Genomic DNA, 17,371 nt, shown 5'->3' with positions numbered 1-17,371 from the left:
AGATAAGCATCTTGGAGGAGGGAAGGCCTTTATCAATACTTCTGGAAACCAGAAGGTATGATAAAATGTTTTCAAAAATCAATTTTACAATATTAAAAGCTATGTTACATTATGGCATAAATATAAAGGGTTCAGAAGCAAACAAACAAACAAAAAAGAACATGTAGAACAAACCATGCATTAACATCTTTCATTGATAAAATGTTCTGAGTAATAAAAAGAGAAAAAAAATCCAGAAGAACATTTAACAGAATATAAGAAGATGGGATTCACTTTGATTATACTTCCATATATCCGTGAACAACGGTTTGATCTCTCTGTATTTTATGTTCAATGGTTTTGACCCCATTCATAATTTGCTCTTATAGGTTTTCTTAACCATGTAACTGAAGGCAAGTAATAAAATATAAAGAGTAATGAGATTTGGAGCAATTTTCCTTTTTTGGGGGCATTGTTTTGTTTTTACCAAGAGTACTAATAAATTTTATAAAGACATTAGAATCACCAAAATAAGACAAAAAGCTACAAATTTCATTTCTGGTGTTGAAACTCTCCGTGTCCGGGCTTTCAGACTCATAGGAGGCAACGACAAATTCCACACACATTTAGAAGAGTAGGAACACATAGATTTATCAGCTGGTTGCAATCTTACATGAAACCGGGCTATCAGCTCACGATCCAGAGGCTTTGTCACTGACAGCTGACCTGAGATGGGGTTGATAATGAAGATGCCAGTCGGAGGTTGGTCAGCTCCAGGCCCAGTGACACTGTACCGCAGTGAAAGGTTTTTATCCCTATCAGACCTGATCTGAGGACCAAGAAAACAATGACATTAAATGAGAGACTAACTGAGCTCATTATCAGAGATAGCACATGCCACACTTCCTACCCTTGTTCTGTTACAAACTTGCTCCATCTCTTTCCAGAACGTCACTGAAACTTCCCCAGTGCCTGCCCCTCCTCTCTGCTTCTTGGTAACAGACTTCAAAAAGAGATGTCACCTATCCCCAGAAAGACTGGAGGCAATGTTCACCTTTAAAAGAATGCTCACTAGGAGTAGTGCAAAAAGTCAAAATTTAGGAGCGTCAGTTTTTAGACAGAAACTCTGGGTTAGACTGTATAACACAGTAACAGGAGTCCAAGTTAATTGAAATAAACGCTGTTCACCTTTTTTCATCAGCTACAGTAAGAAGTGATTATCTACCCATAGTGTGAAATATGCTTACACAGAACTCCAACATGGTGGAGCCTGGACATCATATTTTGTTACTTGCTTTGTACAAAGACTCTTCATTGCAAGAAAGATTTCCATATCATTTTAAAAAGGCAACTAATACTACAAGGAGCATATGAGAAAGGATCTCAAGAGATATTTTTATACTCCCAAACTGTATAGCCACTATAAACACATTTCCTTCTCCTCCAAATACAATGGTTCCTGGGAAAATTAAGTCAATGTATGAGTAGCCATTGGAGGCTGAAGAGACTCTCTAGACAGAGAAGAAGGCAGGCAGGCATAAAAAGGGCTGACTGGGCAATATCATTTAGAGGTAATAATAATAGATCTTTATGTGTTGGGTAAATAAACTAAATTCATTAGTAAAATCTGGTTGTGGTTTTTTAAAGTTAAAGCACCATTCTCTATTTTCTCATATTCCACTGAAATAGAAAAGTAGCACCTTTGCTTGGGGGTTATGCTCATTGGTAAATTGAATTACAATGTACAAAGGACAGAATATACAACACAAATAAGTGGTTTATTAAAAAATCCACATCTCTCAATAAATACGAGTCTGCATGCTCAAATAATCATCCATAAGAACATTTACATTTTAACAAATGGAAATATAATGATTTTGTCTTATTCTCCTTTTGTCATGAATAATGGGCTGATAATTTTCCTAAACATGCAAAAAGAATCTGTATTTTAAATTTCTTCATCTGAAGGTATGCATCTGGAGTAACCAAAAAAAAAAAAAAAAAAAAAAAAACTAACTTCAGATTTGAAAGCCTTTGGTTTTACACTGCCCCAGGGATTCTGATAATGGTATCAGAGGTCATTTTTTTCTTTTAAAAAACTTTCAAATGCACTTGGTGCTGGCATTTTTAGCAGTGATTGCCCTTTATTTTTTTTTCCTTGGCCCCAAAGCTGTCTTTGGAAGGCAGAGATCTCCCCAGCTCCCAGCAAGGCTCTGTACTGAGAGTGGGTGAGGAGTGGGTGGGGATGCACATAGCCTTAGTATTCACAAACGGAACAAGCATTACATCCATAGCATCCAGGACCACAGTGGGGGCTGCCTACAAACAGTGCAAGAGATAACCAAGGAAAACAATAATGGGTTTCTACAGTGTTATAGAAAACCTATCTACAGAAAAAAAAATGTTTTCCATATACATGTCATAAACTTTACTTTGTAAAAAAACACAAAAACTTTTCTAACAGATAATTACCACATGCCATGGGAATAATTAAAACTGTACCATCTTACCCTGACAAGCTCTTGAGGAAAAGGTCCTCTAGAATTTTCTGGCAAGTTGATGGGAGGGATGACCCAGTCTCTCTTCTGCCTTTGTAGGTATCCACTCTGTTTGGTGGATTGTCTTGGGAATACTATCTCTTCAATTTCATGGGACTCCTTTGCATTAAAATATAACAAGACATTCCTGAGTACTAGGAAAAACATTTTCTGAAAGAACATCAATATTAATGGGTACCTGAAAGTGTAGGAACCACGGTTTATTATGAACAGAAAATAACTCTGGAGGCCCTTTCCTTTTCCCCTTATTAAAATAATAGAAAACAAACAGCATAAAATTTCTGAATTGTACTGTTCACTGAAACGCTGAATTCTGAACAATTTATTATTGGGCTCAGGTGTGTAAACTATTTGCAGTTTCTATAAACCATCTTAGATAGCAGCTTAGTACTGAGCAAAATTTAATAGTACCCTTTTATATATTTCTCATTAGTTTAAACCACAGTTCAGGTAATGTGCTACTGTACATTAAATTTAGATCTTGATGTGCTAAAATATAATTTGAATTCCAAGGGAAGTTTAATACATACTGCTAAGGAATGTCTCAAATATTTATGACCCTATTAAATCCCACAGAATTAATGCTGTAATTATTCTAAACCTATGTCAGCCATGATGGATGCTGCAAATGACCCACTTTGCACACTAGGTATTAATCTCTGCTAGATGTCAACATTTTCTTCTGTTTCTCCCAATATCTGTAGACATTTTAGCCATTAGCCCTTCCTGTTCAGTGCAAATACCCAAGTTAGTTTGTTAGGACACAGAGCATCAAAAACAATAAAAGTGTCTTTTTACTCCATTAGTTACCAGGTTCTTATTTTATATTACGCAAATGACATGATTACCTTTAATAGTTAATTGAATAATTAAAATTTCACATAATAAAACCTCAACAAATAGCACAAGAAAAAAATGACATTTTTCTTACATATATTCATTCTCATTTGATTATGGTTGAGTATATCACATTTACGATTAAATACCAGAACTGATTGTGTGTATTCTTGTCTCTCACAGTACAATAAATGTGAAAAATGTAATAGTCACAGTTCATCGAACCATGAACTTTAGAATATATGGGTGTCCTCCCTCAGTAACTGTTTTGAATTAAATCAAAGAACTAGAATAGTCTGAAAATAATATTATCATAACTTTACTAAAGAATTTATTGTATCTTGTTCAAAGTACTTAATATAGTGACTTATACAATAAGTAAGTGCTCAATAAATGTTTCTGAACTGAATTGAACAGGACTCTCTTGGAAATGTACCTCGTTTATTTTATGTGGGCTCACAGCAGCTTCCACCAGAGGGAGTATATCATTCCTAAAAGTCATATCAGTAGTATAAATAATTCACACTCCCAATTTGATTATTAAGGGACACAACAGATCCTAACACTCATTGCCAGAAATGCTTTTCTGTTACTACTATAAATCTGTATTTCCCATCTAATAAATTTGACTGATGATGACATGTAAAGGAATTGTTTATTTTATGGTTATATTTAAAAGTTTATAAAGCTTCTAAGAAATACAAAACAAACTACTTCTAATTTTTATTAAATTATAATCTCAAAGTATAAACAAATCTTTCAAATATAATTTCTGGTCACTTAAAATATACTTGTCTAAGTATTTTAAAAGATTAAATACTGGTAAAGTAACTGCAGTTGATAAAAAAAATTCAAATATTGGCCATCTATTTCATGTGATATGAAGCAAAATGTGTACACACACACAATTTTTTTTTTTTTACTGAATTAATTTTTGTTTTGTAGACATCAGCTCCAGTATTATACCTTTGCCAACTCCTCGGTTAAGGTTGGCTTGAGACTCAGTTTTACTGCCACTTGCCACTTCTCTTGGGTCTCCTTGTCTTGGGCATATATCAGGAATTTAGCATGCTCAGAAGAGAGTGGAAAGCTTCTCACAGCATAGACCATGCCATCCTCATCCACCTTGAAATCTGCAGGCTCGCTGCTTTCGTACTGTACTTTTCTTTTTCCATTGCAGTTGCTAAACTTCACTGTAAAAGACAGCAAATATATGTCTAACTACATAACAAATACAAAGACAACTGATACTTAAATCTATTTTAGGTTAGATGAAATGCAGTAGCATGAAACACAAGTTTTAGTTTTACATGATTAGCAGCATTTTCATTTCATAGAATGATGTTGTGTCCTCCACATCTGTAGGTTCTGCATCCCAGATTCAACCAACCTCAAGTGCAGGTTGAAAGTATTCAAAAAAAAAAAAAAATATATATATATATATATATATATCTTTGCTGATGTACAGAACACATGCAAACTTTTTTCTTGTCATTGTTCCCTATAGAAGACAATAAACTACTAACAGGACATGTACATTGTATGAGGTATTATAAGAAATCTAGACGATTTAAACTATGTGGGAGGAGGCGCATAGGTTATATGAAGATTCTACGCTATTTTATGCCTGGGACTTGAGCATCCCTGGAATTTTCATCTGCTGTGGTCCTGGGATGAATCCCCTATAGATACCAAGAGATGACTGTTTCACAGTAGTTTGGGGTTTGTGGCCCAGCATCTCTCATTTCAAAGCCTGCCCCTCCTCTCCACAGTCCCCTGGGTACCCACCTTCAGCTACACCTGCTGTTCACCCTGATGCATTTCAAGGAAGTTGCCTTCCACTCCTAATCTCATTGTCACTGAAGGTAGAACAAACCCCATGTTTTCCAACTTCATGTAAGCTAAGACAAATTTCCTTAGTTATCTTGGATATTCTGTATATTTCCTTGCACATCAACTTAGTGCATAATTTTTGAACAAATGCTTAAAGCAAGAAATAATACTGCTGTTTCTTTTTCTTTATTGATGTTGAATAGGCTCTATGCTCTAGAAGTACAAGACTTCATGGTTATTGAAAGGTGAATAATTAGCAATTTCTATCCTTCCTGGTACTTGTAATAGTTCAGTTAAGCAACAATTTTATAAAATTTCCCCAACCATGAAAATAAAATGTCCTCAAAGTAAATTTTAAAATTAAAAAAAAGTATGCCTTAAGAATAGAAGGATCAACAAGATTTCAGGATCTTAATTATCTCAATCTCAAGTGTAATGACTTAAGATTGAAGAAAATCAATAATTTTTAGAATGGAATGTCAATCCACTGATGTCTCAACAAATAACAAAAGTTAAATTGTTTTTATGAATGAAAGATTGGACATATTCAAGACAAAATAAAATAATAAAAACAAAAATATTCTCTAAGAAAGATTATTTCCCTTGCAGTCCTTAAACGTTCTTTTTGAAGAAAAATTCTATGGGATTAGCAGGTAAAAGCATCAAAGAAAAAGCAATTTTTCAGTTCTATAAATGACTGATGCTGTATTCTGACGCCAATTACATAGGTTATGCTTTGAAAAGCAATCAACAAGTACATATTACAAACCATAATCACATGCATTTCACGTTCCTCATGATCTAAGAAAAAATTTTACAAACTGCCCCTACCCCTATACAAACTGATAACAGCTCTTTTATTTTCATTAATATAAATTCACTGCAATGTACATAAAACCACAGCCAAATAACATGGATGCTAATTTCCCTTCGTAACCATAAAATTCTTGATAGAAGTAATAAAATACTTTAACTATTGAACATATTATTTTCCACATAATGCCACACATATCATCCTTCTTCACACTGATCATTTCAAAATGAAAATAAAATAATATTTCAAACTAAATTATGTTAAAACAAAAGGTTTATCTTTAGAGTGGAAGTATCCTAATTGATATCGAATTACCCAATTTTTCCATGCCATGTGATTTAAATTTTTTTTAAAAAGGAAGGGATATTTTCTAGGGAACAAGGACATTTACTGCTTATCTTTTATTAAAGACAACCAAATAAAAACTGAAATTGTTTTTTTTTTTTTTTTGGAACCTTGCTGAGAAGTCGAAATGAAAGACTTTTTACCATCTTTTAGTATAAACTCTACCTTTCAAATATTACCAAAGGAAATCATGATTCTTAGGCTAGATCTGAACGACTTTATACTCTTTTCACATTTTCACTTTAAATTTTGCCACTCTGGCATTAATCCTCACCTATACACACCTGGGTTGCTGCCCTGGCCTCCTGGTGGTCTCCCAGATCCAAGTCCTGGCACCCACTGCTAGACTCGACCTCTGCTGTGATTTTCTCCTCCTAGCTTAGAATCCCTAATATTGCACATGAAGTCTTTAGGCTACTGGGCAATGCTTTTTGAATGCTCTTTCACTTCCTGATCATTCTGTCTTCATCTTACTTACATCAATTTCTAACACATAATCTGCAGCAGATTCCATAATCATCCCCTACCTCACTGCTACCCACATCCCACACTCATCAACTTCCCATTTTTCCACACCACAGTCCTGGAGCCAGGCCATCATTCTGGGGGAGGAGTCCCCCAAGATGTCCTTCAGAAGTTGCCAGCATATTCCCTGACTTAGGAGTACCATAAATTTTCCATTTTAATTATTTTTTGCACTTCTTGTCCATTCAAACACATTAACATTTATATTATAATAATTATTACAATAATGCTTCTTAATTAAAGGTTTCATTTGACTAGAATGGCAGACTACAGACTCATTTTGGTTTCTTGACAGTGGTTCTTTTGTTTACTAGAACACCTAATGGTGATAGGGACGACATTCATTCTCCTTCAATAATCCATTAAAATCTTACAACTTTTCAAAAAACTAGAATCTTGATTGGAAACTTAATGTGCGATAGCAACATTTAGTGATGAAAACAACACAGGGCCTTCAAATAATCTGAATTTGTATTTATTTGCTGATAGTGCAAGAAATTGAACGAGTATTTGCTGAATTCTAGGTACTGCACAGCACACTTAAAATCAGGTTATTACACTTTTACCTTGACAGCCTCCTGAAGTGGAAATCACTATTTGTTCTACAGATGAAGAAGGAAAACTTGGGCAGCCATTTGTGCCCATGGGTCTTCCACTTCTAGTCATTTCCTTGAGAAACTGCCAAAGAATTTAAAATCATAACTCTTGAGTATTAAAATCTAAGGCTTTAAAAAATAAAAATTAAAGAAACGACAGAGGCCTGATAAATGCTTGTGAGAAAAATAATGCTAAATTTAGACTTTAGGGAGCACCATGGTAAATAGTGCATGAAAAGTAATTAAATTGGAATATATCCTAAGTGTCCTATAGAGGGCAGTAGCTGAAACCCCTTCAGGTGGAGTGAGAATGTGAGCAGACAGAAAAGGAGAGCTAACTCTTGGTTACTATGGGTGTCTGTTCTTTTGATTCAGCACTAGTTAACTCTTTGGATTCACGTGTCAGTGCTTCAGAGAATGTGTAGTTATCTTTGCATCACTGTGAACAAAATATATGAGAAGAGCAACTCATATATCTTGTCATAAGCCAAAGCTTATGGTTTCCGAGGATTCAGTAAATGGCGGAAGGTCATGGTGTAGGGAAGGCTGCTTAGCTTCTGGCAGCCAGGCCACAGACAGAGGAAGCAGTCAAGGACAGATAAAGCCCAATGTCATGACCTAAGTGACTCCAAGTGGGTCCCACCTCCCAGTAGTCCATTCATCTGTCAATGGATTAATCCACTTGTTGGATTAATCCTTGCTACATTGGAGATCATGCTTCCAACATAATGAATTTGGGAAGAGAGTCCAGACCTACACAATAATAGTAAGGGAAAGAGGAGGACTTTGGGGGGAAAAAATGCACTTTCAGAGCAGGGAAAAAAAATGACTTTTTTTTTTTTTTAAACAAAAGTCCCTAGACATCCTATGAATGAGCAATGGTTGACCCTAGAGAGTCTGACACTGGAGAAGCATTTTGGAGGAAATTGTATAAAGGTCAGTTAATTAAAGTTAATTAGTTGTTTCACATAATCTCTATCTAACCTATACCAAGTATGGATTGGTTTAATATATCTGTTATTAAATTTTTCCGAGTTCTAAAAAAATGTTAATTTTCATTTGATCTAATATTAAAATAAGCAAAGTTTTGGGGTATTATTCAGGCTTGAAGAAGTACATTGCATTATATAATTCCCTTTGCACATTCAGCCAGTACAAAGAATTAATACTTAAAATTAAAATTAGTCAACTTTCAATTGAGAAAGTTCCCATAGGTGAGATATTACTCTTGACTTCATCCCAAGGTTGGGAAGTATTCCATTTCCAGTGCCTGGCTCAGTTACCTGCTTCATCAGTGTTAGTGATGTATTATTATTTTCAAGCTATGCAAACTAGAATGCTTACTAATTCCAACAGGAAAATGTAAATTCCATTATTATCTACTGGCTAATATTTATTGTCTGTTGTCATGTTCATCTATGATCTAGATGTAGCTAGGAATATTTTCTCAAATTTGCCAAGATTTACCTCTGCTTTAGGACCATGCTCTGAAACATACACAAGAGGATTTCCTTTCTTTCTTCTTCTTCTTTTTTTTTTCGGGAGTGGGGTGGTGGGAATTGAACTCTGGGGCACTCGACCACTGAGCCCTATTTTGTATTTTATTCAGAGACTGGGTCTCACTGAATTGCTTAGCACCTACTTGTGATCCTCCTGCCTCAGCCTCCCAAGCTGGTAGGTGCATGACTGCACCTGGCAAGAGGGTTTTCTTTTTAACAGAAACTTATAAGTTAATGGGGGGGGGGGGGGAAGGAGGGAAAACTGATGAATTACAGAATCTTGATCACACCAGTAATATATATTCATAATTGATAAATTAAATTTAGTGTATAGCCTTTCAAAGATGTTTTTGTGATAAAAATATTAAGTGAAAATGGACTAAAGCCATTTTGAAAGGGGGAGAGAGATAGGCAAGAGACATGTTTAATAATTAAAATTAAATTCAAAATTGAAATTTGAAGATGAAGAAAGTAAGGCAAACATCATGAGTCTTTGGCTCTTCTGGAAAGAAATATATAATTTGCTGGATTCAACTTGTTTCTGTTATTAAATGTACCTTCTTTATAGATATGACGGAAAAAACGTGAACAATATTTTCCACTTTCTTTTTTCCAAACACAAAAGTTTTATCATTTTTTTAAAATATGGGGCACAGACAAATTTATCTTAGATTGCAATTAAATTAAAATTCAGACTTAGAAGTGACACTATTCTGTATGATCCAATCATGGTGAAACCATAACATCATGTTTTTAGCAAAACCCCACTGAACTGTAAACACTTAATGGACCTTATTGTCAACTGTGGACGTGCAATAATGTATCATTGGTTTATCAGTTGTAACAAATGCACCACATTGTGCAAGATGTTAATAACATGGGAAGGAACCTGTGGGGAGGGAGGGAGACACATGAAAGTCTATAACTTTCCATCAGTTTTTCTGTAAACATGAAGTGATCTAAAAACTGAAATTATTTAAAACAATGCTTTCCTTGCAAAGGATGCCCTAACTTGCTATTACTATTAGATTTTTGAAAGGAATGGATACTTGTCAATACTCTCATTCTCTCTCAATCTGATTCCAGTGAATTACCTCAAGCTGGTATTGGCTGGAAAATGCAATCTGATCAATAATTTATGTAGGTATCTTAAATATGGAGATAAAGAATTTGACTTAAAATATTTCCCCTGACAGAACCATCTTCCTTACATTATAACATTAATTTTGCTTAAGTGTTCAAATATGGCACAGGAAAAACTCCAGAGTTTTATAATATGGGAGCAAAGGAAATGCATTTCCTGGGACAATTGAAAGAACAAGCTTAGCTAACAGAATTAATCAAATTTAAAATAAGTCTACACACAATTAAATGTTTGTAGCTAAGGACACTATAATATTAAGCAAGAAATTTTTATTACACTATTACATAGTTTACATGCATAATATGCAGTTACTGTGCTCTTGCCTGCATAAAACTTTGTTAACGTGATTAACACTAAATTAAACACCAGGGAAATAATTATTTTAAAGTACCTTTTTACTCTTAAAGCAATACCTCAAATTAATGTTAACCATAAAACCATAATATCCTTATAAAGTGTTAACAGGAAACCACAGATCTTATGTATTAAATGTATTAGCAGTTAATAGCACTACATAAACCATACGAATGAAAATGTGCAAATACTCACATATGGTTTCTAATTTTTGCTCAAGTAAAACATACCTTATTTAGAAACAATTAGAATACAGTAAAGGATTTTCATCCCTAAATATGCCATTGACTTTAATTTTTTTTTTTTACCTTAATTGCCATTTTTGAAGGCATTGGGAAAATAAAAATAGATTCACAAGGTTAGTAGAACTTCCCCTTCCATAGGCACAGAGCAATAATTATTAATGAACTAGATATCTGTTGAAAACACAGGAGGGAAGAAGTGTGGAAGAAGCTGTCTTCACTGTATTTTTAATGCTTTGTTTACATGTTGATTCTAATGGAGAATGGCTATCAAGTGATGTTAAAAATCTGCTTTAGATTTTCCTTTGCAGATCTAGGCTCTTCCCAAGTTTGCATTTGAAAAACATCCTCCCACCCTCCACCAAAACAAAAACAAAAACATTGTTGCTATTCCAGGGCCTCCCACATTGTTTTCACACATGCACAATGGGTTAAACCTGGAGACATTTTGGAAATGCCTATAAGGAACTTGATGAAAAAAGTCATTACATTTCCCTTATAACATATAATTATAAGAAAAATGAAATATGGAGTTTTAGGGCATATGTGAACTATTTAATATGTATAAAACTTCCAACTAAACTATTTAAAAATCTTTAATAAGACATTTGAGCTTGCATTTGTGAAACAAGTTTTTTTTTTTTTCAACATCAGATTCTTGATAATTGCCATTAATGAAAGCTTTATTCACAAAAGCTGGTGTCAGCAAAGAGCAATATAATATTTATCACTTTTTCTTGAAAGGATAGAAATGTTCCATGAGGAAAAATGTATAAGTCTCATATTCCTTCTTTTACCTGCATTGACAAATGTAGTGTTGAAATTCCTCACGGAAATATAAATGATTTTCAAAACTTTTCCCAAAAAGTGTATCAGAACATTGAATGAAATGTTACCTCAAGTCTTTGCAGTATTGCTAATAGTCTTAATATTATTTTTCTTTAGGATTTAAGATATAACACCACCCAAGTATCACAATGAGTCATTTTTATCCTTTTTCAAAAGCAGAATTTTTTTCTTCAAATCCATAAGCTCTGTACATGTAATATTTTTGACAGGGTTTTGCAGTTTTCAATTAAGTTCATTCAGGTGCTCTAAAAGAGTCAGGTATGTTAGCAATTTCTTCAAGTGAATAACTCACCTTTAACAAATCTGCAGTAAGCAACAGTCAAACATGCTCAAAATCCATTTTTCTATTAGCTAATAAACTCTTGGGGAAAAAAGTATCTTTTGGACACTTTTTTTGTGTACCTTGGTATATAACAGTAAATATGGCATGCTAATCCTTTATGTTTGCATAAAGCTGTAGCCATTTATTTATTCATATTCTCATACCAATTTTTGTGGAATTAAAATTTATGAGCAATCTTTCATATATAGGAGATTGCATGTGAATAAAACTTTCAGATTAAACTCTTGATGTTTACACCTTCATGCCATTTATAACCTGTTTACACCAGGGCCAGAGCATCAGCCTCATGTAACATCTGCTCAATATCTTGTTTCAAAGTATTCATTTACTTCCTTGCATTTATTTTTCAGAATAAATAATGATGTTCAAAGATTCCCTCCAGTGCTATCATATTTGCTAATGCCTTAAAGTCCTTAATATGCAATGACAACATTTTTGATTTAATAATTCTTTTGATTATTGCCATCACTATGAGGCCATCACTGCCTGTCTTGAAAGTATTCTGCACAAATGATTCTTTCAATATTTCTTCTGCTTCACTGGTTCCCAGTGTACCACCAATGAGGCATACTTAGGCTGGTAAAATAAGGAGTTATGCAAATGCTGGAGGCAAGTCCTAAGTGTGAAACTGTGTAAATGACTTTTAAAGCTTGATCATATAGTGCCATACTTGGTCTCATAAAGGTTCTTTCCTACTTTCTGCTAAAGAGAGTCCAGAATTACTTCTGCCTAAGATGGTTGTTTGCAGGTATAATGGTCACAAAATTTGTCATGCAAGTAGCTTCATTTGCTTACTTTAGCATACAAATTAAATGTTTACCCCATGTAAGAGAGTAAATATAAGAGTACATGGTTTTCAGTTTCGGAGAATTATTATAATATTACCAAGTTAGTATCTCATCATTTGGGGGATGAATTCAAGGGACTCTAAAGTCACTTCAGCAGTCATTCTTGATGTATCCATTGTATTGACAATGTAAACATATGTAAAAGTGTAAACTAAGGACAAAATAGATTGCAGGCAGGAATAATTTATATAAACATAAGATATATAAGATGTAAATGTATTCAAGAGCATCTGTATTCTAAAATACTTTCAAGCATATGAAAAGTTTGAAATTTAAACATTACAGTAAAACTAGGGAAAAAACAGTAATTTTAACTTAATAATTGATAACTTAAAATATTTAAAATATAGTCATTTTTAATATTCCTGAACAACTAAAAATATTTTTAAACAAGTAATTCTGGAACTTTCAGTTTTCTGTAGCAATTTAACCAATTTTATGTCCACACTAATTTCATTCTAAGGGATTTATAGCTAAATTTTACATAAAATGAATATTTTAATTCTATGATGCATAAGCATTGATTATTAATTTCCATTAAAGATAAGATTTCTGACCAATTGTTAACCTTAGAATCCAGCAGGAAGGAAGAAAGAAAATCAAATGAAGAGAGGAAAGAAGAAAAATATGTAGAATAAGAAATAAACAATTGAAATGAACAAAATTAATGATTCTGATATTTGACAAAAACTTTAAATGGTAAAATTAATGAATGTCTTCTATTATATAAAGTGAAAATGTGAGAAAATTAAATTGAAAGCAAATTAAATTGAAAGATTCATAAAATTAATACTTGTATAAATATCTTCATTTACATTAAAACATAATGATACTAAAGTAGCAATCAGATTCCAGGGATTTGGTGTGGAAATGGATAAATTTTGGATCTTGCTCTTGGTGGGGGTGAGTTCTTGGCCAGAGAGATGGCCCAGAGAGATGTCACCTGGGAGCCATTTCCCACAACAGATACAAACTAGCCTTACTCTAGAAAGTAACAGAAAATAACAAAAAAGAAAAAAAAAAAAAGCCAATTGCAAAAAGTTTTCAAAACAGAGACATAAACAGCATTCAAATATAATTTTAATTGTCTCATTACAAAATATTTAATATTTTTATTTAAAAATATTTTTTAATATTTTTATTTTTAAAAAAGTTTGATTTTAGGGGATTAATATTATAGTACCTAATTAGTTTCTTAATCTTTTAGAAGGCTGGATTCTATCAACTCTTAACTCACTAGACTCCACTGATCAATCAAATAAATAGCTTTATCAGAAACTATTTTTGTGTGCAACTTTAAATTGTAGAGAAGGGGTCACATGCAGGTAGGTTCAACCACAGTCTCCAGACATGCTTTTTTTTTTATTCTTGCAGCATGTTCAACAAAGTAATTTCATGTTCTTCTGATTCTTTTGCTTCCTATTTCGGGGCAAGAAAGAAACCAAAGACTCTAATTTGCTCAGAAAATGAGACTACAGAAGCGGTAGCCAAATCTTTCTCCACAACTGTCCTTCTACCTTCATTTACCTAACTCTCCTAGTCTAACAGGGTAGAGGCTATCTGGATCAAAATATAACAGTGACCTGAAACAGCTAAGAAATCTTGGTATTGATCTTTGAAAATGGAAGTGGATGAGGAAAGTAGGTGCAATTCAGAGAGCCTTCCAAGGACACAAGATTGATGGCATTAACAGGAAGAGTATGTGTGCCAGGGCCTTTTTAGAACACCCGAAGCCTGAGACTGCTACCCTTCTGGACCACCGGAGAGATCACTCTTTTTACTTCAGAATTGTTCTCTCTCAGCACAGGGAACTGACCCACTAACAGCCCGAAGGGCAGTACTCTCTATAGACACAGAATGTGAGTCATTTATGTTTTTCATCTTATTCTAAAATTTTTTAAAAATTAAAAACAAAAAACAAAACAACAAGTATCAGTAAACAAATATCATTAGCACACCTGTACATCATTCATGGCATTCCTGGTGGGATATGCTGATCTGTTTTCCTCTACTGCTGGAATAATAATAAGCCTTATTTAGACAATAGTAATGCTCAGCAATTTCTTTGATTTTTCTCCTCCTCCTAGACATTCAGAGAAATCACACTTATCTCAGCCTTTAAAATTAGGCAAGACAATGGGGCTAATAAAATCTGGGGGGTGAAGTGATGTATATCTCTTCCCGGTTGAATCATTTCAGAGTTCCTGCCCTCTTCCCTTGCTGTGTTAGTCATCACAGAACATGCTAGATGGAGGTAACGCAAGATCAAACCTGGGGATGAGTGAGCCACCCCATGGAGAACACCCCTGAGAGCCACATGACCCACCAACTCACCAGCGACTCTGCATGAAGGATGACTTAGGCATGAGTTAGGCACAGAAAACATGGTAACTCAGTGCAGCCCATGCTAGCCCATCATGTCTGATAAGGCTTCCACTTGAGTCACCTTAAGTAGTCAGTGCAGGGAAATTAGAATGGAATGTCTATAAAAGCTGATTAAATCAAATTTATTGTTGGTGAAATTCACAAGAACAAACATTTTTATTTCTAAAAGTTTTGACACTTCTCTCCCAAGGGGAAAAAAATGTTTTATTGTAACATTGTAAAAATGTTATGAAATCTGGTAGAGGAGGTATTTTTTTCCCTTTCTAGGGAAAGTCATGTAATATTAAACTAACATCTGTGTACAAGCTGCCACAAGTAAAAGAAAGGAATGAAGTTCTATGATGTTCTTCTGGGATATGAAAATGAAAAAAAAAAATCAAAACAGCAGTAGGGACAATAGAGAAGAATGATTATGACCTCAAAAACATGAAATTTAGATTTTCAAAAGTCTAATAATGCTATCTATACAATTTTATATATTTAACTATTGAAAAAGCAGTAGAATTAGGATTAGGATCAGGCTTAGTTATTAGTATCCTAATAACTCAAAATTTAAGCAGTTCTTCACTTCATTGATATTCTTCCTTTAGGCATTTTTATGCCATACAATGCAATGAAAACCCTATCTTTTGATAGAATCCAGCTACAAATATATAAAATTATCAGTGTTCAGGCAGAATTATTTTCTCTTTCTTTCTTCACTTCTTCTTCTCCTCCTTTTTTTTTTTTTTTTTGGTAGAATGTGCCATTAACAAATTATACTGAATATCACTACCTCTAATTAAATTATGATCACAGAATACAGGTGGCCGACTTTCCCTTGCCCCAACCAAATCGCTATTAGTCACTGAAATTTGAGGCAATTTAGCTAGCTCCATATTTCAGTCCACTTACGTCAATACAGAATCCTAATTAACTATGGGTTTTCCTTGACTTTTAAAGAAGAGAGAGTTTTCAATATACATTTTACTGAAAACAAATTTTAAATAATTGAAGTTTCCCAAAATGCCAGTAAGAAAGGGGAGGGGGCAAGTAAAATTAGCCTGTCTCAACTGAGTTCAACAGTGTGGCCTCAAAATGCTCAAAATGCACTACAGATAACTTAAGGGTACAAAAGGATGTTACCTGTTTCTTGAAAAAAAGAAAGAGGTGCAAGGAACATACTGTTCATTAAGCAAATTGGTCCTACTGGGATGATATGATATTGCATTAACTGAAATTAAAGTCCAATGAATTATTAAACTATTATATACAAAGTCATTTCCTGGTAATAGTTTTAAAAGTATAAGACTTTATTCCAAACCCAACCATTTAAGAAATGTTTATTCCTTTACTTGCTAGTAGCAGAAAAAGATCATGATCAAATATGAATAGCAATGTATACATAATTCCTAAAAAACTGTCATAATAATATATAACTCACAGTTTCAAAGCTGATCTCTCTCTTTTTTTTTTTTTTTACTGCCAATCTACCAAATGGATGCATCACTAAGTGCTGGGAAGTACTTCCTAAGCAGCCAAGTTGGACTTTTAATAGAAAACAAACTATAAACATTTAATCAAAGCAACACAAACTCTGTTATTTCTAAAGGCTGCCTACACTTTCTAACATTAGCAACACGATGTGTATTAAGTATTCATATATGAAGAATTCCATTAAAAATTCAGCAATGTTACTATTCTTTTATAAAGGCAATGAAGTTATTTGAAACAATTTCATAAAAACCCTAAAGTAAGAATAAAAATGAATACATTCTCATGTACATCCATTAATGCAAGAATACTAATAATAGATTAGTATTTAGGTAACATCATCATATCACTTGGAAACAGCATTATATAACTTGAAAAACTCAATATACCATTTTGTGATTGTCTCTAAATTCACTATTTTCCAATTTTTTTTTTCTTTTTCTTTTTTTGGCACTAGGGATTGAACGCAGGGCACCTTACCAATATTCCAACTTTTTTTGTTTTTGGGGATTGAACTCAGAGGCACTCGACCGCTGAGCCACATCTCCAGCCCTATTTTATGTTTTATTCAGAGACAGGGTCTCACTGAGTTGTTTGGCGCCTTGCTTTTGCTGAGGCTGGCTTTAAACTTGTGATCCTCCTGCCTCAGCCTCCAAGCTGCTCGGATTACAGGTGTGCGCCACCACTCCCAGATGTTTTCCAACTTTTTGAAGAATTACTGCATGAACCCAAGAAAGCAGTTCTAGT

The 17,371-nt window shown here is 33.8% G+C and overlaps 1 protein-coding gene across 1 annotated transcript in view; it reads right to left on the bottom strand.

The window, feature by feature from the left end:
* Positions 1-17,371, bottom strand: part of Cdh2 (cadherin 2) — a 211,673-nt gene that overhangs the window by 55,346 nt on the left and 138,956 nt on the right. The window contains exons 3-5 of the mRNA XM_027935651.2: positions 4,341-4,567; positions 2,490-2,636; positions 653-808 (exon numbers count right to left, since the gene is read on the bottom strand). Coding sequence (XP_027791452.1) covers positions 653-808; positions 2,490-2,636; positions 4,341-4,567 — 530 coding nt within the window. The remainder of the gene's footprint in view (positions 1-652; positions 809-2,489; positions 2,637-4,340; positions 4,568-17,371) is intronic.

Source organism: Marmota flaviventris, chromosome 16, assembly GCF_047511675.1.
Source record: "Marmota flaviventris isolate mMarFla1 chromosome 16, mMarFla1.hap1, whole genome shotgun sequence".
In the NCBI taxonomy this organism is placed as follows: domain Eukaryota; kingdom Metazoa; phylum Chordata; class Mammalia; order Rodentia; family Sciuridae; genus Marmota; species Marmota flaviventris.
Note: the sequence above shows the minus strand (reverse complement) of the source record. Positions and strands in the feature narration are given on the sequence as shown.